Source organism: Neofelis nebulosa, chromosome 11 (assembly GCF_028018385.1).
Source record: "Neofelis nebulosa isolate mNeoNeb1 chromosome 11, mNeoNeb1.pri, whole genome shotgun sequence".
In the NCBI taxonomy this organism is placed as follows: domain Eukaryota; kingdom Metazoa; phylum Chordata; class Mammalia; order Carnivora; family Felidae; genus Neofelis; species Neofelis nebulosa.
In genome coordinates, this window is record NC_080792.1 from 61,566,988 (window position 1) to 61,591,369 (window position 24,382).

The following is a 24,382-nucleotide window of genomic DNA, read 5'->3' on the forward strand; positions in this document are numbered from 1 at the left end:
GATTCATCACAGATTCAACCACCCTGGAACCATTTACCTTTGGGCTGTTAAGTGAGGTATGGAATCTGGTAGAACAATCAGTGTCAAACTGATTGGAGAAACAGCCATTTTAAGAGCTTCATACCTGAGTCTTTGGAACCATTTGCAATGCTTGTGAATACGGCATTAATTTTACATTGATTACGTGAATGAAATCTAAAACATGTAGTCAATATTTTGAATTACTCTTGAACATGTTTTAGTAAGGCTACTCTTAGGGCCACGCTTATAATTATTCTGAGTATGGGCTGTTCATAAAACTATTGTAGATGCTATAGAAGATGCTAAGAACTGCATGATATTGGCTCTTAAGATACAGTACACAGACATATCAAAGAAGGCTAATACTATAAGACATTGTGATCTGTGGTTAAATGAAGACTCTCGATGTTAAATAAACCAAAATGTCAACCACACACAACATTCGAGATGGGTCTGGGGAATGAATGGGATTCATATTGGCAGAGATCCAACAGGTCATGAGAGACAGTGGGCAAGGAAGTCCCTCCCAGTGAGAGGAACCAAGAACTTCCAGCAAGAGACTTACTGGTCTGCCGGGCAGGAAGATGTCTCAGTTCATGCCCAGCATCTAGCAGGATTTGATAATAACTATAGCCTGGTGGCTGTAGTGTGTTGTCCATATTCCATGTTTCCAATGGGAGATTTTGCTGTTGTGGTGTTACTGTTCAGTGCAATTTTGCAGAACTATATGGAGTATTTCTTGAACTGTAAGAAATGACCAAGCATCACATAGGGATCCAGCTGGTGAGTTGTATAACTGGGTAGAATTTTGAAATGGTGTTCCTTGGGGCAGGAAAGTTATGTTCTCAGTGTGAGAAGAAAGTATATGTGAATATTTAGATTATAACCTGGATATACCATCAAGAAACTATTCTCCATTTATTTCTCATTCACATCACCAAATCCAAATATTAGCTATATATACTGCTGTTCAAAAAATAGATATATCATTCCAGCTTGAACTATCTGAGTCTGTATTTTTATACAAGAAAGAAATTAATACCTGTCTGATTTTAAAAGAAATGTACTGGCCATATTGCTTGCAATCTGAAACTATTTTACACAAGATATTTGCAAACCCCATTTCAGCAATTCTAAGTTGAACTGGCATGAGAAGTATTTCCAAGTCTTACAACTATCATTTCTAATCCTCACGGTATCTTTTCAAGATATGTATTTGTAGGGCGCCTGGGTGGCTCAGTCGGTTGAGCGTCTGGCTCCTGGTTTCGGCTCAGGTCACGATTTCTCAGTTCATGGGATCAAGCCCCACATTGGACTCTGCACTGAAAGCATGGGGCCTGCTTGAGATCCTCTCTCTCTCTTTCTGTCTCTCCCCTGCTTGTACATGCTCTCTCTCTCTAAATAAATAAATAAATAAACATAGAAAATATTTTTTAAAGATACATATTTACTAGCCTCATTTTCCATGTGAAGAAATTGAGGCTCAAAAAAGTTAAAGGCCATATGCAAGGTCACACAGCTGATAATTGAGGCAGGATGTGAGTCTTTACGTATATTCCTGTTCTTTCCATTAGCCCTATAGCTTTTGATTATTTTCAAGTTTATTATGAGTTCATGCTAAGGCCATTTAATTCAAGGGATTCATTTTATAATCAAAATATTATAGAATATATACCACTGACTCTTCATCACATTTTTTTAACCTTTAAAAATAAACCCACATTGGGGCGCCTGGGTGGCTCAGTCGATTGAGCGACCGACTTCGGCTCAAGGTCATGATCTCAAGGTTTGTGAGTTCAAGCCCCGAACCAGGCTCCGTGCTGACAGCTCAGAGCCTGCTTCTGATTCTGTGTCTCCCTCTCTCTCTGCCCCTCCCCCACTCATGCTCTGTCTCTCTCTGTCTCAGAAATAAACATAAAAAATTTTAAAAATAAAAAATAAACCCACATTTTGTTACCCTTAGACTTATGGTCCTTAGAGTCGGGAAAGAGTAGGCAGAGATGGAAGAAAAAGAAAAGTCAGTTATTTTTAGGCGGTTGGTGATTTTCCCCTGAGTTACTTCCACAAGCTTCTTTAGGATACCCATGTTTGTGTAAAGTGTCAGGTCCCCGAAGACCTTTTCTGGGCAGCTGTGGTTATGGCTGGCTTTATACTCAAAGGCTCTGTGCTTCCCTCTGAACCCCGACTGGTTTACAGAGATGAGGCTTCACCTTTCCCTCTTTGAATTCTACTTGCTACTTGTTCCTGGATACTCACCTGAGTCAGGTAAGTGTGTACAACTTGTCAGTGATAATGACCGCTGGTTGGCTTCTTGTATTTCGTGAACCTCCACAATACTCAGCATGGGGGCTCTCCATAGTGAGCACTGGGACCCTTGGCATCTGCCATCAAACTCCTTAGCAGGGAAGGGGAGAAGTCTGAGTGAGAATAGAAATGGCTGAGCACCCTGGAGTTCTGACAATGTGAAAATCTTCATCTTGATGGAGCTGCGCGGATTCTTTAGGAAGCCTCCTCCTTTCTGAGCTTGGTTTCTGCCCTACAGCCTGCACTTGGCACGCAGACTCCCTGAGAAATAGCTTCCTCTCCTTCCCTTTCTATTTCTTCCCTCCATTCAGTCCCCCATTTATTTTCATTAAAGGATCTAAATTTAAAATGCGAAGATTGTTAAAAGATAGTTTCTCCAGACAGTTGTTACCCCAAAACAGTCATTTTACTCTAGTTGGAAAGAATAGATTCCCTGGTTTCATAAGAGGATTTAAAACCTGCCCAGGCTTCTATCAACCTAACTGTGTACTAATCCATTCTAGTTAGCAGTGTTTATTTAACTGAAGGATATGCCTCCCTGTATCATAAGAGGTCTAGATGATAAAGAGCCCTGAGCTCTGGAGAGGAAAAGGCTAGATAAAAAGTGTGTTGCCCAACCTCACACCCATTAGGATGGCTACTATCAAAAAATAGAAAATAACAAGTGTTGGGAATGATATGGGGAAACTAGAGCCCTTCTGCTCTGTTGGCGAGAATGTAAAATGGCACAGCCATGATGGAAGGTTCGAAGGTTCCTCAAAAAATTGCAGATAGAATTACCATATGATCCAGCAGTCCTACTTCTGTGTATATGTCCAAAAGAATTGAAAGCGAGGACTTGAAGAGAGAATTGTACATGTGTGGTCATAGCAGCATTATTTATAATTATTTAAAGGGAAAAATGTCCATCTATAAAGAAATGGATAAATAAAATATGGTCTATACATACAATGGAATATTCTTCGACCTCAAAAAGGAGGGAAATTACGATGCATGCTACAACATGGATGAACCTTGAGGACATAATTTAGCTCAGTGAAATGAGCCAGACACAAAGGACACATACTACATGATTCCATGTGTATGAGGTACCTCGAGAAGTCATATCCATAGGGACAGAAATTAGAATGGTTAGGTGCCACGAGCTGTGGGAAGGGGGGAATAGGGAGTTATCGTTTAACAGGTACAGAGTTGCAGTTTTGCACGATGAAATAGTTCTCGAGATTGGTTGCAGAGCACTGCGTGTATAGTTAATATGACTGCACTGGACCCTTAAACATTTAAGATGAAAATTTTTATGTTACGTGTATTTTACCACAAATAAATTGTTTTAAAACGTGGTATTTTTTTCAGTATTACATAGTGGTTTTTTTTTTGTTTGTTTGTTTGTTTTTTTTTCAAATTGCTGGGTGTCTATATGACTAGCGACCAAACAGATATGGTCTGGAGTAAACCTGAAAACAGGTGGAGTTTTTATAAAGTTGCCAACATGTGTGAATCAGAACAAATATGCTGCCAATTCACATTCACCGAATGCTTTCAGATGTTATGAGTGCTTTGGAGGCAGAGGAAAAAAAGTGCAAAGCAAGTGCTCCCTGGCAGGTGGAGAGGCATTGACAGTGAGCCCCCAGAGCCCCAACGGAGCTGAGAGAGCCAGCTGCACACTGGGGCGGGGAAAGAATAACCAAAGGGCTGTGGTCAGAGACACTTCCTGTAGCTGTGATGTCCTCTTCTAGCAAAAGGCTTGGAATGAATTTTTAGACATAATAAGCTGAGTAAAGTGCAGTTTGGGGGTCTTGAAGGAACCACCCAGGCTGCTCCATATTTTTCTCTTATTGGATATTTGAATCTCCCATTGCTTCTTAATTGGAGAGCTCTTGGGCTGAAAAAAATGTTACTTCTTGACTATATACATTTAATTATTGATCCATCCAAAAGGTGAAGTTCAAGATTCTTCTTGGCAACCTGTAGGGAAAAAAATAATTATCCGTTCCATATGATGCAAGATATTGTTTAGCGAAAGTGTTCTTGTGATGCCTTTGTTATGCTCTTATTCTGTGTTCTTATTTCCCGGACCGAGGGCACTAAAATCATGGATGGTGTGGCCTAAGCCACAGCAATGTTTCTCTAAAATTCTAGAATGCACATGTGATATAGTTCCTCTCCATCCTGTCTTTCTCTTTTTCTTTTTCCAAAGCAGGAACTTTGCTATCCCTTAGTCTCTACTTCTCCTATATAACCATGGTCGCCTATGATAACTTTATGGTATAACTTAGTGTTTAGTGCTTTTAATTCAATTCAGTAAGCTTACACTTAATACTTGCTATACACTAGGCACATCCATCAAAGCAAGGTGGCAAAACACATACCTTTTTTTTTTTAATTTTTTAACATTTATTCATTTTTAAGAGTGAGAGAGACAGAGCATGAGTGGGGGGGGGGGTGCGGGGCAGAGAGGGAGGGAGACACAGATTCCGAAGCAGGCTCCAGGCTTTGAGCTGTCAACACAGAGCCCAACGCGGGGCTTGAACCCACGGACTGCGAGATCATGACCTGAGCTGAGGTCGGATGTCCAAGTGACTGAGCCACCCAGGCGCCCCCACGTATCCTTTTTTGAAGAAAGTAGAATCGAGCTGGGCAGAGACATAAGCACATAAGCTAACAATAATGCAATTACAAACCGTGACTACAAATAGTTATTGTGGATACACTGGGAAGGACAAATTTATTCCAGTTAGAAATCATACATTTCCCAGAGGTTGGTTCCCTAGCTCCCAAGAGCTAGGCCTTGATGATATCAAGGCTATCCCACCAAAACAGAAAGGAATAGGAAAAAGAAGCCACAATGAAGAGGGATGGAGATTGGTTTTGGAGTATTAGTTCACATTTACTGTAGAGACCATCTGGGCCAAAAGAAAGAATCAAGAATTGATGCTTTCAGCAAAAACAACTACCATAAATTAGCATGAGGGTTCAGGGGATGGGCTATGGTGGTAATATAATTATGTATTCCTGGCCACTGGTATCCTGGGGGACCTCTGCAATAATTCAAGGTGGAAGGAATACATGGATATGTATAGATTATGAGATACGGTTGGGGTGGGCCTTGTCCTGGAGTTGTCCAGAGAGATATCTGTCTGAGTGTCTGTGAACCCTGCCTGGCCTGCTACCTTGGATTTGCATTGCCAAGGAGTGGACAACGCTTACCTGGCACATACACCTCAATCATTGATTGGGCAATCCCCCCCCCCAAAAAGTCACAACTACCTGGAAATAACCCTGGTAAAACAAGAAGTAGCAAGACCAAGGGGACCAACATTTTACGATAACCCCCATATAGTCTAGTGCAGCTTGGGTTGATGGCGTCAGGGAGAAAGGAGAGGAGACCTGGCTGCTAACGCGCGCAATACTTTGCTGGCATTTGGGGGTATTCTCCAGGAAGTGAATGAATAGGAAGTAGGAAGGGGAAGGTGGCATGCTGAACCCGAACCTTCTTGAAGGTTACTCTGGGAATGGTCATGCTGTGGAAGGGAGAGAAACTAGAGACTGCCCTTTACGTTGTAATTGTGCAGGAAGAGAAGCTGAGGACCTGTTCTGTGGACAGGATGTTGGGAGTGAAATAGAGCAAGACTGGCCAGATACCAAGCCAGGAGTGTGTAGCCCAAGAGGCTGATCTGTTTCCACTGGGAATTGACTATCACACAGGAAGCTGTCTCCAGCCGTACTCTGAAAACTAGAAGAGTTTGTGAGATCTTAAGCAGTTAGCATAAAATCGCCAGGAAAATGTCCTTTCTTTGTCCACGTGCTTACACCCTCTGCCCACCCCCAATTCCATTAGGTTTTACAAGGAACTGGATTTTCAGACACTGTGAGCCATCTACCAAATGCACTCCCATCTGTTATTGATAGACCCGGCCTGGGGTCCAAGGATAGTCCAAATACACAGAAGATCTGAGAAGCTTTATCTTTCTGCTTCTAAATAAGCAGTAAACAGGAATTCATTACTCCAAAGTTGTGTCATCATATACTTCTCTGGCAAAGAGACATTTCTATGGAGAGAGAGATAAAAGATAGTCATTTTTACATACTTTAATGACTGAGAAACAATACAGATACTTTTATTCAACCAGTTTGAACTAGGGCTACTGCAAGGGCACTAGCAGTTGTGTGGGAATCATCAAGACAGGAGGAAGCTTATAAATATCCAGTGATGCTCCCGTAACAAAAAATAGGGTGCTCTTCTCACTGTGCCCAGTTTCTCTCTCTTCCCAGCCCAGTCCCACAGCCTGGCCATTATACAGGACTCCTCTTTTCTCTCATTTACTCATCTCCCCTTTTTGGACTATCCTGACATGCCACATTCTTCTTCCTGACTACCCTTCCCAGACAGAAACAGCCACAGACAGGAAAGGTTTCTGTCACATCTTGCTCTCCCAAAGGAGCATGTCACGTTACATCACTGCGGTTAGATCAAGAGTCACTTCCTGGAGGCAAGGCCCTCCGGTTTCACTTTTCTTTGTATCACCAGTACTACGAAGCAATTCTGGACTATGTGAGGTTCCCAATAAAAAGCTAATAAGCAAGTCAAATAACAGTTGGATGTTGCACAGCCTCCTAGAATTTTAGCACCAGACAGGATATGAAACTTGAAGTACAAACTTCCCATCCATCTTGTATAGGAATTCTTTCTATAGGAGCTAGCCTACTTAAATAAAAAAAAAATTCTTTCTTTCTTGCAAGAAAAGAGAACTCTTAGGTCTTAATGATATTTCCATAGCTCTGTTAGAAAAAGTTCCTTACAAGTACAACAGTCAGTCATTCTGTAGCTTGTATCCATGTCTGTTAGTCCGTACTCATTGTACAGAACGTGAGACTGATTCTCAGTATTCTTATAAAATGTGCAAAATCAGTTTGGAATAAACTATGATATCAACGGTAAGGTGTGGGGTCTCGATGTGATACCGAGTCTTTTAGGAGGCACGTGGTTCAGTTTACAGACACCTGCAGAAATCCCTACAGACTTTCAGAGGGGGCAAGACAGGTATTTGGAAACTGATGATCGAGGAGGTCATTTCTAGCATGTGTGCTAGCTGTGGGACAGGAAGACGAGAGACTTGGGGGCTGAAACCTACCGCTTCGTTAAAACAGAGACTTTCAGCTAACAATTGATTCTAAATGTAAACACTTTCAGTTCTGTGCACTGTATACAAGAAATTGACGTTTTAATCTGGGACTGCAAAAACAATTTCCCAGTGTTCTACCACTCTAAGAGGGACATAAGTTTTGTTAGCAGGAAATTTTCTTTCTAATGCTAACTGTAAAAAAATCTGCCTAGACTTGGGAAGAAAAGACCTATAGGAAGAGCAAGTTCTAGTTAACTTATTTTTTTCTGATAAAATTGAAGAAAGTTTAGTTTCTATTTAGCTCTCTTTAAAATCTATGTCGAACAATTCACTAATACGGCACTAGCCTCATAAGAGAAAACAGTAGTAGCCCTGAGAGGTTTTCCAAGTGGTTTTACGAGTGATGGGCATGCAGTCCTTGAAGAGCTTATAACTGAATGAAGAATGTAACTTAAAAATTAAAGGAAGTTCACATATGAAAGATACAAACAGTAGAAAGACATGAGACTCACTTTTTGTGTTTTTTTAATGGTTATTTATTTATTTTGAGAGGGAGAGCTCACGTGAGCAGAGGGAGGGGCAGAGAGCAAGAGAGGGAGAGAGAATCCCAAGCAAGCTCCATGCTGTCAGCACAGAGCCCAACAGCGGGGCTTGATCTCATGAACCATGAGATCATGACTTGAGCCAAAATCAAGGACATTTAACCGACAGAGCCGCCCAGGCACCGAGAGACATACGAGACTCATTTCATGTAAAAGTTTTATTCACTTTGTAAAATCCTTTCTTAGAAAAAGTCCATATAAAGTGAATTTCTAAATGAATCATGTCTATATAATTTCCCAATATCTAATCAGATTCATTCTGTTATATAGTAGAAATAACATAAAATCATTTCAAAATTTAATAAGCCTCATAAAGTTATATTTCAAAATAAAGAATTAATTATAAGGCTTTAAGATAAATTGCCCATAAATAAAATTTGACAGAAACGTATCTTCCAGAAACTCTAGTATATAATAATCTGGCTTTTATGACTGAATCACAGAACTGAGTCCAATTTCAATATTTGCCCAATAACATCAGCATTAGCTGAAGAGCTAATGCTAAAACCTGCTAAAAACAAAGTAAGTGCTCATTTAGCTGAACTTAGTAACATGTTACCACATACTTGACATTTCAGTAATGCGGGGATTTAATAGGGCTGAATGGCAATTAAAATGTAAATTTCTAGGGGCACCTGGGTGGCTCAGTCAGATGAGCATCCGACTTCGACTCAGGTCATGATCTTGTGCTTCGTGAGTTCGAGCCCCACACTGGGCTCACCACTGTCAACCTGTCAATGCAGAGTCCTCCTCAGATCTTCTGTCCCCCTCTGTCCCATCCCCACTTGCACTCTCCCAAAAATAAATAATATTTTTAAATGTAAATTTTTAAAAGGAGCAAGGACTTAGATTAATGGTATTAATATTACATAGTATTGGATTAGATAGTATTAGATTTTTCAACCAGTATGAAAACAATATTGGCATCGATTTTGCATACATGCACACATACTAACACACACACACACACACACACACATATATGTGTGTGTGTGTGTGTGTGTGTGTGTGTGTGTGTGTGTATGATTTCAGGATGTATATTTTATATGTATATTATGTACATGCATACATATGTCATTTAAAGATGTAGTTGTATAGGGGGACCTGGGTGGTTCAGTTGGTTAAGTGTCCGACTTCATCTCAGGTCATGATCTCATGGTCCGTGGGTTCAAGACCCACGTCGGGCTCTGTGCTAACAGCCCAGAGACTGGAGCTTGCTTTGGATTCTGTGTCTCCCTCTCTCTCTGCCCCTCCCCTGCTCATGGTCTGTCTCTCTCTCAAAAAACAAAACAAAAAAAACATTAAAGAAATTAAAACTAATAAAGATGTAGTTGTATATATAAGAGTAATGAAATATCTAGAGTAGGGTGGATTAACCTAGGACTAGCTCATGAGTATATTAAAAACAAGATTTTTTTTTAATTTTTCGTAATGTTTATTTATTCTTTTTTTTTTTTTTTTAAATTTTTTTTTCAACGTGTTTTATTTATTTTTGGGACAGAGAGAGACAGAGCATGAACGGGGGAGGGGCAGAGAGAGAGGGAGACAGAATCGGAAACAGGCTCCAGGCTCCGAGCCATCAGCCCAGAGCCTGACGCGGGGCTCGAACTCACTGACCGCGAGATCGTGACCTGGCTGAAGTCGGACGCTTAACCGACTGCGCCACCCAGGCGCCCCAATGTTTATTTATTCTTGAGAGAGAGAGAGACAGAGCTCGAGCAGGGGAGGGGCGGAGAGAGAGGGAGACACAGAATCTGAAGCAGTTCCAGGCTCCGAGCTGTCAGCAACAGAGCCCGACGCGGGGCTGGAACCCACGAACTGCGAGATCATGACCTGAGCCAAAGTCGGACACTCAACTGACTGAGCCACCCTGGCGCCCCCAAAAACCTGCTTTTATTTTATGTTAGGGACATATAGTTTATTGTATTTTTCTGATATTTTTCTTTGTTTTTAAACAGGTTGTTTGGTATCAAATCAGTCATTCAAACGGACTGTTCCAGCACGTGGAAGATCGTAGCAAACCCAGACCTGTCATGGTATCACCATGCCAACCCCATAGTCCTGCTGGTGATGTACTATACGCTGGCAACTCTGATCCGCATCTGGCTACAGGAACCCCTTGTAAGGATAAAAGGGTTTTGGTGATCTGATATGCCAAGGAACCTGGAAACTCCAGGAGAAGTGGCTCATTGCTACTAACTACTGAGCGGTCAATGCTATATTCCAAAACAACTGGAGTGTTCTAGTTCTGGTGCCTTATTTCAGCACAGAGCACTATGCAAATGCAAGTGCTCTCATAACAAAGCCTGGTCTCTTCAATACATCGCCACGTGCTGCTGAGAATGGTCCCTGGTGAGGAGAATGGAAGACATTTGCATTGAGCACTTAATGCCATACGATGGGTTGTCCATAGACATTATCTCACTGAATTCACTGCATAACTCTGAAAGAATTAGAATAGTATCATACCCATCTTGGAGATGAGGAGAACGAGGTTAGAGAGGTCCATTGGTCTGAGTGGTAGAAATCAGATTCAAACTCATGTTTGACAGCAAAGCGAGAGCTTCAGTGACTACACAGCCTGTTATCATGGTGACTGGAGTTTCAGAAACTTCTCTGACCTCTAACGTCTGAGGATGGGATAGGGACACCCCAGCTCTCAGCAGGGCCTGTAGCCTTCTGAGTACCCCACTGTGAGGCATGGGGACTTGGGGGTCTCCTCCAGGCACGACAGAAGAGTGATTTATTCCTGTGAGGTATTAACAAGGGCAAGGCACTTTTGAGGGCAGGACCAGAGAGTCTGGGTAGCTTCTCTCTTTTCCTTTTTTGGTGACAGAAAACTTCAGCCCCTTTCATTTTTCCCCATAATTGACTCTAAGAAGCTCAGTTGTAAGGGAGCTTGTTGGCACATGAGGCAGGAAAGTAGTGTAGACAAGGATGGTCACACCTCTCATCCAACACCTTCTGGGGGGCGGGGGGAGCTCACTGACTGGAAGCCCATCTGCGTGAAGTCACGCCTCCTCTCCTGTCACTTCTAGGTTAGGGCCTTTTCTGTGTTCACACCCACAAGACTGTATCTACACATCCATTCAGTTCATCTGACAGGCAGACAGCAAATATTTATTGAAAGCCAACGCTCTCAGACATGAAGCTGGGGGCCAGGCATAGAGCATCGCCCTAGGCAAGGTGCCCCGGGGGAACTGGACGTTCCAGAAGAGAAAAAGCAGTCCAAACAAGTAAGTGGGATCCAAGTCACATAGCACAGTGGAACTGGGTGAGACGTGTGTCTCGTCCGTCCCCAGCAGAACTGCTACCTGCAGAAATGGGGCGCTGTCCTGTGCCCCACCGGTGATCCATTGTCCCCACTGGGCAGGCAGACCCAAGGGCCACAGAGGCAGCCTTGTTCACAGGATTCTCATATGGTGTCTTTCTTTGGGCCATCGATAGCAGCTTCATGTAACAAAATGTTTTCTGGGGTCATAAGGGATTTCCATCATTTTATGGTCACAGTTTCCTCCAGTTCTCTCCTCGAAGTTTGAGTGTGCCAGTAAAATGCTCTCAAGTGAAGTCATTGTGTTCATTTCATCCACAAACACACAGAAGGTAAAGGGTGTGCACATTGCACAAATGAAAGTGGATACAAAAGAAATTAAAATATGTTATGGAGATGGTCTCTGAACAGTGTCCAATGAGGGATGGAAATTAAGGCATTCAAGTTAATAAGAGTCACAGGTGTCCTTCACTTTCTCTGGGGGGTATCTCAGCACCCCCAGCATGCCAGGAGCATGTGACCCCTGTTGTCATGCTTCCATAGTGGGTGAAGGCCGCATTATAGTCCCATAGGCCCAAGAGACATTTGGCTTCCTCAGTCTTGGGCCATCTGGGGAAGGTAGAGTTAATAGCAAGATTACAGACCACAGTGTCTAGAAGGGTGTGTGGAGAACAGGGCCTAATTCATACCAGTGTCAACATTTCAAGGGGCCTATATTTTAAATGTGCTGGGACACAGCACTTTGTCATTGAGGCACTGATGGAAGACAGGTGGCTGGTTATATCATAGTTCCAGATGACCTGGCACCCTTCATGAAAAATGTCAGCTATCAAATGTGAGTCCTGAGGTAAAAGTCTATGATGCATGTTTGAGAGAGAGACAGAGAGAGAGAGAGAGAGAGAGAGACAGAGAGAGAGACAGAAACAGAAACAGGTGTCAAGAGTTAAATAATATATGGGCTCCCACCAGGGCATTTGGGTGCTTCCCATGGCTACTCTACCCTGGCACACTAGAACCAGGAAATTGGGCACTAAGGCTAGGTTCCCTTCCTGCCCTCCGGTGTCAACGGTGTGTTAAAGCCCTTTTTTGGAGCACTTTTGTTCAGAAACCATACAAAAGCACCCAGTGTATTCTGCCCCTTACACTCTCTCCATCATCATCATCTCTTCTAGACAAATTGCCTAATTTAGGCCAGTGTCCCATAAGGAAAAGTGACAGTTTTGTGCATTAGATATGTTCTTCCTTACTCATGTGTATAAGCTCTAGATGATTCCACCTTTAATAAATTTCTTCTTAATTAAAGACTGTCCATGGATGGCTTACATAGTTCATTGAGCACTTTTTTGGAAGTTTTTCCTTTAAGAACCCTGTACATAGCTGCCTTCTACTACAGTTTGGAATACACAGCGAGAAACTGTGGCTATTTAACATTGAAGCGTATCTCTGTGATTTACGGGGCCTAGGAGGGATCAGGAACATTTAACATTGATGTACTTAGCATTTACAGGGTGGTATTGGTGTCATGCCCAAAACGTCTTGATAAAACCCCACATATTGTATACATTAATTTAAAAACTGGAGCAAAGATGAAAAGCTCTCTCTGGGTCGCCCAAGCCACAGAGGGAACTGCTCCAGGAAGCAGAGCTGGCCCTGTGGGTTATTCTGTGTCTTAGGTGCAGGATGACAGGACCAAAGAAGAGGACAGAGCCCTGGCTTGTAGCCCCATCCAAATAACAGCTGAGAGGAGGCGAAGCCTGTGGTATGCCACACAGTACCCAACGGATGAGAGAAAAGTAAGCCACAAGAAATCCGTTTCCGTTTTCCTAACTAATTTTGCTACTTTTGTGTTAATGTTGCTGAACATGAGCCATGTATCACGTGCAAAGTCAGATTGCTCATAGTTTATAGAAATAGTTTGATTTTGATGTCTTGAGAGCAGAGCGCTCTATTCAGAGAGGAGAACCCAGTGCTTCTGAAGGAAATACATGGTTCCATAATACCCCATGAGAACACCGTTTTATATTGCAGCACTTTCTACTGAAGTCTCTTAACCCTAAAAAGAAAGATTGTTCTTAATTTAAAAAAAACTTTGTATTTTAAACTAACAAAATATAACAAAGCGATCCAACCGGCAGGGAAAGTCTTAGTGTTGAAATACATTGCAGAAAATGATTTCACTCTATCAGGTAGCCAGCCCCAATAATAACTCAAGTAACCACTTAGAGAAGAACAAAACAGTCGATACGAATATGATTAAGTATCTCCTACCACTCTGAGGCAACAGTATGGGTTGATGAGGAAAAGTGAGTCACAATGGGTAATTCATGTAACCTTTTGATTATTTATTGACCATTTTGAACTCAACTCAGCGCCATATTGACTTGTTAAAAATTGCCCATTTGTAACGTGGTAATGACAAACACAAAGCATTTACTTCCTGGCATGTTAGAGAATTGAGGAGTAGATTCTCTGACGTATTTGGTGGCAGGCTAGTTTCCCTAAGGCACATGGTCTTTCTTATTCTAAGCATGGCTGTCATGTCATGTCATGTCATATCAAGGGAGAGGGCTACACAATGAATGGGCTGCTTAAGATAGCAGACAGTTGTGCGGAGTACATGTGGTTCCCTTAGATGTGTGAGGATTTCCAGGGACCTTTCTCTCTCTCTCATCACGTCATGTGTCAGGTTATCCTGGCCCTTTTACTAAGGACAGATAGCGATAGAGGATGGCTCAGGAGTTTTTCAAATTGAAGTCTGTGGACCGCCGGGGATTCCTGAGACCCTCACAGGGATCCACAAGTTCAAAACTACTTTTGAAATAATATTTAAAATATGTGCCTTTTCCCCCTGTGCTGACCTTTGTTCTGATGACACAAAAACACAGACCGAGGCCGTGGCATGAAACCCTACAGCCGCGGTCCTGCCCTTCCCCACCACGCACTCACAGAAATCAGAGCAGGAAGGCCAATTTCATTTAAGAATATCCTTGATGAAATAAAATTAATTAAAAAAAAAGAATATCTTTGATGAACCAGAAATAGTTACCAGTTCTTTTTTTAAATCTCCACATCAGAGCTCACATCTGTTTAATATCCCATGTGGTAAAAAGGGAAGTCGCCACAAAGTACCACCTGCAAACGTGTGATGACCATCTTGACGAAAAGCACTTGGCTGGTTGTAGGAAGCATGAACTGAACTAGCCGTTGCCCACCGCACACCAGATTCACTTGACAGAGCTGCTAGGAGACAAATTATGGTGATTCAGGGATGGGTATTTGGCAGATAGTTACTGGAAAAGAAGAGAAGTGAGCCCGTCACTTCAAGGCACGCAACAGACAGCACTTACTGCCAATGGTAACACTTGAACTTATGAGTGAAAATTAGAATATTAGAAAACTTGCGTCCACTCTTCGGAGCTGGAAAACTTCCCAATACTGAGCACCTCTCTGATGAGATCAGTGGTGATATTAACACGTATGTGTTTTAAATATTGTGTAACAAAATGTGTCAGTATTTGGGAGACTGTATAACTCACTGGAGCAAATAACCAATACGTGAAATGCATCATTGGACTTTAAGGCAACAGAGTGTAAAAAGTTCACTGATAGACTTTCAGATTCCATGTTGCAACTAATCTTCCAGTTACTACCACTTGTTGAGTTTGGTGTAGTATTAAAAACAAAACAAAACAAAAAAAACTGCCCACAATTGCCTGGCTAGACTTTTGAAATACTCTTTCCTTTTCCAACTGCATAGCTCGCTGACGCCATATTTTCCCCATATACTTCAGCCAGAATAACACCTCATGGCAGATTGAGCACACGAACAGATATGAGAATCCAGCTGTCTTCATTTATGCCAGATATTAAAAAGATACGCAAAAGTATAAAATAATACCACTTTTTTCGCTGTTTGGTTTTTTTAAATACAACTGTTTGAACAAAATGATTTTTATTAGCATGTTAAATTTTAAGAAAAATTGAACAAACTAACAAATATTTTTAGATGCCTCAATTTTAATTTCTAGCATAGTAGATATTGATGGATAGGAGCCATATTATTAAAACTCTTTGGGACTCTCCGTGATGTTTATAATTATAAATGAGTCCTAATCCAAAATGGTCAGAGAATCATTCAGAACGCAGAACAGCAAACGCTTATTATTTGAGGAGGGTCCAAACCACCTGGCACTAATATAGTTTAAAAGCACAGTCATTAGGGCCCCTGGGTGGCTTGGTCGGTTGAGCCTCCGACTTTGGCTGAGGTCATGATCTCACAGCTCGTGAGTTCGAGCCCCGCATCAGGCTCTGTGCTAACAGCTCAGAGCCTGGAGCCTGCTTCTGATTCTGTGTTTCACTCTCTCTCTGCCCTCCCCCTCTCACATTTCTCTCTCTCTCTCTCTCTCTCTCTCTCTCTCAAAAATAAATAAACGTTCAAAAAAATTTAAAGCACAGTCATGTAATAATTATTTTGTGGTAGACAATATGCAAATCTTAAAAATAATCTCAACCCACACATTACAAATCAATTTTGCTTTATTATGAAACTTCTATTCCTTGAAAAGTAAATATTTTCAGAATTTTGCAGACGTCTCAAAGGGTCTTAGGAGTATTAAATGAAGCAGCTTATTCTATTAGAACAAAACAGTTGAAAAACATGATCAGCTTTTGAAGTCATGTGGTTTATGACTGGTTGCTTGCTGTCACAATTAAACGTTAACATCAGCAGCTGTAAAACAGTTGTAATAAACAGGAACAGCCAGTTCAATGACTTGTCCCTTTATATTCTGCATGACAGTTTTAACATACTAGCATCCAGCTAGTTGAAAGAATGGGTATGTGTAAAGTAAAACTTTATAGATATGTATAAACTTTACCATGCTTTTTGCTTACATATTAACATTGCTGTCCTGCATTGCTTTTTGCAGCTTTTATCCATGACCCAAGATGACTACAAACCATCTGATGTTAGTATATTCTTAGAATTATCATTTATGCTCGTGTAAGTGATGTAAAAGTGATATAAATGGAATTAGCTCCTTTGAGTATATTTTAATAATCTATAAAATTTCCAGAAGTTTTTGAATAATTTTTTGTAGAAATTATATCTGGTTTATTGGTGTTAAAACACTAACTCATATAACATGAGTGTGCGTACAGTCATACAAAATATATTTAAACTTGTAAAAAGCCACATTGGAGAGTTTGTAAAAGCATTTTGCTCTGCAGGTAGACCTATTACATAATTTGAATAGGAAGTCTTGCATGTTCATGGACACACACACGTATATTTATATCGTAAAGCCAAAGAGGCAAAAAAACAAAAAACAAAAAAAACAAAAAAACAAATCGCACTTAGTGTACGAAATGCTTCAGCACAGAAATTGCAAAGCATCAGCAATGATCTCAAGAGGGGGTGCCAGCTAATGAGACTACATTAGTCCTATGCGCAGATGTGCTAAGTGTGGACAGGGGTGCTCTGGCTTGGGCCTAGGAACGATCTGGAGTTGCACTAGCTGGAGGGATGGCTGGGAGAGAGGCCATCAGAACAGAGGCTGGAGAGATGATCACACCAGATCAGCAAGGCTCAGCCAGCCTTTTCCAGGATTTACACTTGATACCTAGAACAGAGGGTGCCTTGCATGGTGTTTAGCAGAAGTGCAAGACAAGATCAGATTAAATTTTTACTAGGACCATTCTGTGGAAAATAGATTTGGACACAGGAATGAGTGTACGCGATTCATCTTGCTAAAGCGGATACTTGATTAGTTGTCCGGCTTCCGTTTAGTTCTTCGCTGTTGAGTTATGCCTTTCTAGCGTAAGGGAAGGAGGTCGTATGTCCACATTGAAAACTGGAACTGATGTCACAGCTGTGCCTTTGCCCCGTGCTCCCCTGGCAGGGCCTGCTGGTGACCGTGAATGGCAATCCCGTAGACTACCACACCATCCACCCCAGTCTCCCCGTAGAGAACGGCCCCGCCAAAGCCGACCTGTACTCCACCCCGCAGTACCGGTGGGAGCCCTCTGAAGACTCCTCAGGTAAGGGGTGCACATCATACCTCAACTTTGATCTCTCATGCACACGCTCAACATCTCTCTGTATCTTGTTTATTGTTTATTGTGTTGGTTCTTTCTCCTTTTAACACGGGCATTGTCTTCCATGGTCAGTATCATTAAGCTCATTTCCTCAAGTTCTCTATTTTTCCCTAGCGTATTTCTCTGTGTATTTTACCCTTGTATATAAAATAAATGGTATAATTGGGGCAAACTCTGAAAAATAAAAGGTAAACAGTTATTTTAAACACATCAACTTACAATCTTAAACCTTTGTGTGTGTGCGTGTGTTTGGGTTTTTCTATAATTTGATATTGTAATCATGGTTAATAGTTTTGCTGGTTAATGGATGACCATTTTTAGAAAGAGTTTATTTTGTCTATAAAAAAAAAGGAGAGGGCTCAAACTTGTACTAGGCCTTTTTTCGCGTTTCTCTCAGTTTATTATGTTGAAGGAAAGCAGGCGGATACTAGAGATGACAAATTGGTGGCTTTGACTTGGGTTGTGTTTTATTTTGTTTTGTTTGGCCTATGCAGCATTTTCTAAAATGAAAAAAAAAAGTAACCCACATTTTAAAAGCTGCAGCTCTGAGATACTGAAATTTCTGGAATCTCTTGAAGAATGTGAATATCTGGCAACACTAGCCCCCCACTCCTGCGAAGCAAGCGTTCACTCAACCACTGTTGTCACTTCCCTGATGGGGACCATGCCAATCACCAGTTCATAATGACAGAATTAGCTAAGTTTACTGTTGGGTGGAAAAGGCAGAGTACACAGTTTGCGTCAAAGTGGCTACAAAACTGTACTGGATTTTTCTGTCTATTTATATGGAACTAACCCTGGAGTTGTTACACCTGATCCTACCTTAAGTAAATGGCAAGCTACTATCCAGCCTGTGATTGGTACATTAAGCTTAATGTATTTTTTGTTCATAATTCTTCATCAGACTTATTCTACTGTATTGTTCTGCATAGTTATCAGTATACCCCGAAGTTGCCTCTGACCTGGCATCTACTTAGCAATACAAAGGGTTAGTCACACTATCTAGCCTTCCTCAGTAAGGTCAGACCAGGTTCACTTCCCTAACCCAGCAGCCCACACATACCCCCAGCCCTAGATTGCACCTGCCGTCTCCACAGAGCCCCAGACTCTATGGGTTAATTACCCATTTCTGCTTCCTACTTGCATGTGTTTTAGTTTGCAAGTGTTTTAGTTTGCAGTTCACTTGCTGAATATCTCAAGAAAATCCAGTACTTTCTGCAATGTGGTCTTCAGTGCTTTGGCATCAGAATCACACAGGGCAGGCCGAGAGCCAGCATTTGTGACTTTTAAAGTCTGGGACGCTCAGGTCACAGCCAGATACACTTCTCTTTACACATAGCTAACGTAAAAAGAGATGAACACAATTTTGGCTGCTGACAAGGCACACTCACACATACTCACATCACAAGTTGAACTTTCAAAGGTAACATAAAAGCTGGACAGTTATTTTAAAATTTGAATATATATATGCAGACAGTGTTACAAGCAGAGAGGTAACGCCACGAGCTGTAAAATCCATCAGATTCCGTTTCTTCATCACTGTGTCCAATCTGTGGCCTTCCCCTTATAATCCTCAGCCCCCACAGTGGAAGGGTGGAAGGCAGCAGGCTTCTGTAGGAGGAAATACCAGCCCCTCGCTTAGAGACTCACTTCTGGAGCCTGCACAAGGTGCTGTGCATGGCCACTGGTTCTTCACTGGTTTCTGTTTCCTTGGCATGGTGTAGAGCAACTCCCTGGTGTGACCCAGCTATACGTAGCCCATTTAATTTAAGCAGGAGGACAGAAGGGATGTGGCACTCATTACTTCATCTTTGAATTCAAATTAGTTCTCCTGACAAGTAGAGGAGGATCTTGAGAAGAAATCCTTCCTTAAGTGCTATGCCCGTATTTTCCGATTGCTGGTCCTCTTCTCCTCAGCCCTCCGCACTGTCTTTTGCTTTTTAACATGATCTTTCATCCTTAGTATGACTTGTCTGCCTCGGCATAACCTAGGAAACCATGGGCCACTGAGCTCACACTGGCAACGTGGTTGGATGGTTGGTTGGTTGGCTGGCTGGTTGGTTTTCTTCATCTTCATTCTATCCATACTCTAGATACTGCTTGTATTAATTATCTGTTGCTGAGTAACAAATTATGGCCAAACCTAATGGCTTAAAACATTTAGTGTCATAGTTGCTGTAGGGCAGGAATCGGGTGTGACTAGGATGGGCTTCTCTGACTCAAGGTCTCTGATAATGTTGTGGATAAGCTGCTGGCTCGGGCTGTGGTCTCATCTGAAGGCTCACCTGAGGAGAATCTACTTTCACATCTACCCATGTAGTTGTTGACTGACTTCAAGTTCTTGCTGACTGCTGGCCAGAGGCACCAGTTCCCTGTCACCCGGGCCTCTTCTTAGGGCAGTGTACAACATGGCAGCTGGCTTCTCTCAGAATGAGTGAGAAATGAGAGAAAGTGCCCAGGTGCCTAAGGCAAGGCCATAGTCTTTTTAAACTTAATCCTAGAAGTTATATTCCATCCCTCCTACTTTTTAGAAGCTCATCAAAGGTCCCACCCACACTCAAGGGATGAGGACTACACAAGGGCATGAAGACCAGGAGGTAGAGATTATTAGGGACCATCTTTGAGGCTGCTTTCCATTCCTCTCAAATTGAAATTTTCTGTCCGGGATTTCTGAGTGCTAGGTTCCATTATGCTGGCCAGGCCATTCTGTTTGAATTTGAAGGGCTTTGTCAGTTGGAAAGAATCTCTGAAGTCTTAAATAAAAGTCTGTGTTAAAACCATATATGTGGTGCAGCAGTTGGGACCCTTATCCAGAATTCACATATTAGCATAAATAGTTACATAATTTTTTTTCTCCATCTAGAAAAGAAAGAGGAAGAAGGGGAGGAGAAGGAAGACTTTGAGGAAGAAAGGAGCCATGAGGAGAAACGAAGTGTTAAAGTTCATGCCATGGTCTCTGTGTTCCAGTTTATTATGAAACAAAGTTACATCTGTGCCCTTATTGCCATGATGGTATGTATGAAATGGGACAGCAGCATGCTCAAGAAATGCCCCATCATCCTCTGTGACTGGCACAAATACCTAATCTTTCCAGTATCTTGGCAGAGAATGTTTGGGTATTTATTTTTTCCAGCATCTTTATACTACAGATTTCAAAAATCAGGTTTTGGGGCACATGGGTGGCTCAGTCAGTTGAGTGTCTGACTTCGGTTCACATCATGATCTCCCAGTTCATGAGTTCAAGCCCCACGTCAGACTCTCTGCTGTCAGAGTAGAGCCTGCTTCGGATCCTCTGTCCCCCTCTCTTTCTGCCCCTCCCCTGCTTGCTTGCATGCTCTCGCTCTCAAATAAATAAATAAACATTAAAAAAAAATCAGGTTCTGGGGTGCCTGGGTGGCTCAGTCGGTTAAGCGTCCGACTTCAGCTCAGGTCATGATCTCACAGTCCGTGAGTTCAAGCCCTGTGTCAGGCTCAGTGCTGACAGCTCAGAGCCTGGAGCCTGCTTTGGATTCTGTGTCTCCCTCTCTCTCTGCCCCTCCCCTGCTCATGCTCTGTCTCTCCCAGTCTCAAAAATAAACAAAAACATTAAAAATTTTTTTTAAATCAGGTTCTGTTCTATTTAACCTCCTTTTAAATATTAATGCATTTCTCTCAAATTAGCCTTAAAAGTGAGACAGTTGCCTGTTTTGCCAGTTTAAAAGGATCTATTGGGTAGTTTTTCTATGTGATGCTGAAGGTGTTCAAGATTGTCCATAAACTTTTATTTTCTTCACATGGGAGAATTACATTCACATCTTATCTTAAATTTCAGTGAAACTGTAGTCCATCTTAGCTGCAATAAATTTTTACTGATATGAACATCCAGCAGCCAGAGTTCCCAAGAGCTTTTCCGATTTTCAGTGCTCAGTTGATGCATGTTTGTACTCACTTCTAGGTACATCTTCCGTCCCCAGCATCACAGTTTCAGAAATCCTCATCCTCATCCTCATTATCATCATCATCACCATCATCCTTTGGCCTAGAGAGAGGGGATATAAGAAAGTCTAATTTGTCCCCTTCCTAAAAACAAACTTTTATGGGAAATCTGATTTATTTTTGAGACACCTAACGCTTACCTAACACAAGACTCTTCTACATTTTGTGGTCAATGGTGAGATCCCATGAACACCTTTAATGATAATAGAATGAAGATATTCTATACCTCTGGGGGGGTGGGGGGGGGGTGGGGGGGAAATGCCTGAACCCGGTTTCTCCAGGCCTCCCCTCAAGATGTCTTCCAAATGAACCAACCTGTGTGTCCAATCAGCTTCAGCTTCTAGTAAGGACAGCTGTACATCTGAGAGAGGGGTGGCAGAAAGAAAGCTCCTTGAAATGAAAGATGGCTCAGGGGTGCCTGGGTGGCTCAGTTGGTTGGGCACCCAACCTCACGGTCCGTGGGTTTGAACCCTGTGGCAGGCTCTGTGCTAAAAGAAATGAAAGATAGCTTGTTAGGTGATTGCAAACTCTCTTTTTTAATGTAAATTCTGTGCTCTTGGGTGCTTTCTGGCATTTTCGACATGTCATCCTCTAAACTGTAGCAAAATTCCAAATTCAAACTATTAAATGTAAATGCAGCTTACAATTCTGATTCAGAACTCAAAAGAGTATATACCTTTCTTCTCTCTTTCTAAAAACAAGTCTGGTCTTTTTTTTTTTTTTTTTTGTAAAGCAATAGAGCTTAAAACGGAACCCCAAAAACCTTGATTACACATTTTGCTACTTAGTATAAAAAAGAATCTATTGTAAAAACAACTTAAGAGAGCAGATCCTTCATTAAAGACATGCCCCTGTCTGGTGCCATATTCATTGTTTTAACGGAGCCATCATATTAATGTTTTAAAAGAGCCTGCGTTCCATGGAAGTGTCCCATGTGACAGACTTTTAATCACAGACAGAAAAAGTAGTCCTGAGGAGCCAAATCTCTTAGAATGGTACTTGTATTTATTCAAAAATATAAAGTCGGAATACACTAAACTGTCAGACAATCTGGAAATTGAACATAGTGCAGAAGCATCCCGAATACGGCAACTGAAAGGCATATGTCACTTAGGCACTACACCGGAAAGAGGTTTAAAAAAATCCTCATAACTTGTTTTCTTCCTCTTCCACCCCCACCTTCCCAAGAATAGGGTGCAGGGGAACAGACTTGCTGGAATTGTAATATCTGTGAAGATGATTTTCCTGGGTCACACCCAAACAAATGGCCATTACATCTGTATTTCGTACCGGGATAAATGAATTAAATACACTACTTAATGCAAGTGCATTAACTGTTACCTACCTAACCTTTGATAAACAGTATTTCCAAGAAATAATATTTTCATGAAAATAATTCAGACTTGCTAATAGTTAGCAGTCACTCACCTAATTTCAGTAAAAGCAACTTTAATTTCCAGTTTATGTTTATCATGGGTTTCTTTTTTTTTTTAATTTCTTTTTAACGTTTTATTTATTTTTGAGACAGAGAGAGACAGCATGAACGGGGGAGGGGCAGAGAGAGAGGGAGACACAGAATCGGAAGCAGGCTCCAGGCTCTGAGCCATCAGCCCAGAGCCCGACGCGGGGCTCGAACCCGCGGACCGCGAGATCGTGACCTGAGCTGAAGTCGGACACTTAACCGACTGAGCCACCCAGGCGCCCCATTTATCATGTGTTTCAACCAACAATTTTAAATAAATTTTAAGTAAGTTCACCACTTAAAAAGCTAGCTCTCCTATAGGACAAATTTGCAAATTGCCGAGAAGAAATAATATGAGGAAATTTTTATGGCCACGTTTCCTTGGCACTCTTAAATAACTCCCGAGTCTAGTTTGGAAAAAGAAGGGATAGATCACTTACAGTTGCTTTTAATACTGCAAAGTAGGGTGTACCTTTGTATCTTTGTACCTAAAGTGAAAAATATTTAGAAGGAAGACCCGCCATACATTTGCCGTTGACTCTGTTCCCTGCAGGAAGTTAAAAAATAATGCTCTTCTCAGCAAGATCAGCCTTTCTCTTCGGTTCTCTCCCTATGCCCCAGGTTGGGGTATCTCTCTATGATATCACTGTCTCCTCTCCTTAGTTTGAATATTATTGACTTTTTCCTTTTAGATAACTTTTTTTAATTTTTTTTAACATTTATTCATTTTTGAGAAAGAGAGACAGAGCATGATAAGGGGAGGGGCAGAGAGAGAGAGAGAGGGAGACACAGACTCGGAAGCAGGCTCCAGGCTCTGAGCTGTCAGCACAGAGCCCGACATGGGGCTCGAACCCGCAAACCGTGAGATCACGACCTGAACAGAAGGCTGACGTTTAACTGACTGAGCCGCCTAAGTGCCTCTCCTTTTAGATAACTGTTAACATACCAGAGCGGGGGACTATACATTGTAGTGACCATCATTGTGTTTTCTCTTCCTTTCACCCTCAAGGCTTGGAGCATCACCTATCACAGCTGGTTGACTTTTGTGTTGTTGATTTGGTCATGCACCCTTTGGATGATTCGCAACAGAAGAAAATATGCCATGATCAGCTCTCCTTTCATGGTCGTCTATGGAAATCTGTTGCTGATATTACAGTATATATGGAGTTTTGAACTTCCTGAAATTAAAAAGGTCCCAGGATTTTTAGAAAAGAAAGAGCCAGGAGAACTTGCCTCCAAGGTAAGTGAATGGGAAAATAAGAAAACAAAACATTGAAACAAATCCACAATAATCATAATAAGCATATCCAGGCACAGACTTACAAAGGTAGGTTCCAAATATTCAGTGCTTTACAAAAATGAATACGTTAAAAGCTCTAAGAAATAACTCATATTCCTTAGAGGTCTCTATAATTTAAATGTGAATAAATATTACACCATGCCTTTAGATTTTATTTAAAATAACAGTGCTTTCCACTGGAAGGAAAAATATAGGCTGTTACATTTTAATGTCAATTACAGTGTGGTA

General features: G+C 41.6%; 1 protein-coding gene across 3 annotated transcripts in view; it reads left to right on the forward strand.

The window, feature by feature from the left end:
- LOC131490416 (piezo-type mechanosensitive ion channel component 2) overlaps window positions 1-24,382 on the forward strand; it is a 470,949-nt gene that overhangs the window by 326,149 nt on the left and 120,418 nt on the right. For all 3 annotated transcript variants that reach the window (XM_058692724.1, XM_058692725.1, XM_058692726.1), the window contains exons 8-13: window positions 10,009-10,171; window positions 12,995-13,114; window positions 16,250-16,288; window positions 17,222-17,360; window positions 20,281-20,429; window positions 23,864-24,094. In XM_058692724.1, the coding sequence (XP_058548707.1) occupies window positions 10,009-10,171; window positions 12,995-13,114; window positions 16,250-16,288; window positions 17,222-17,360; window positions 20,281-20,429; window positions 23,864-24,094 (841 nt within the window). The remainder of the gene's footprint in view (window positions 1-10,008; window positions 10,172-12,994; window positions 13,115-16,249; window positions 16,289-17,221; window positions 17,361-20,280; window positions 20,430-23,863; window positions 24,095-24,382) is intronic.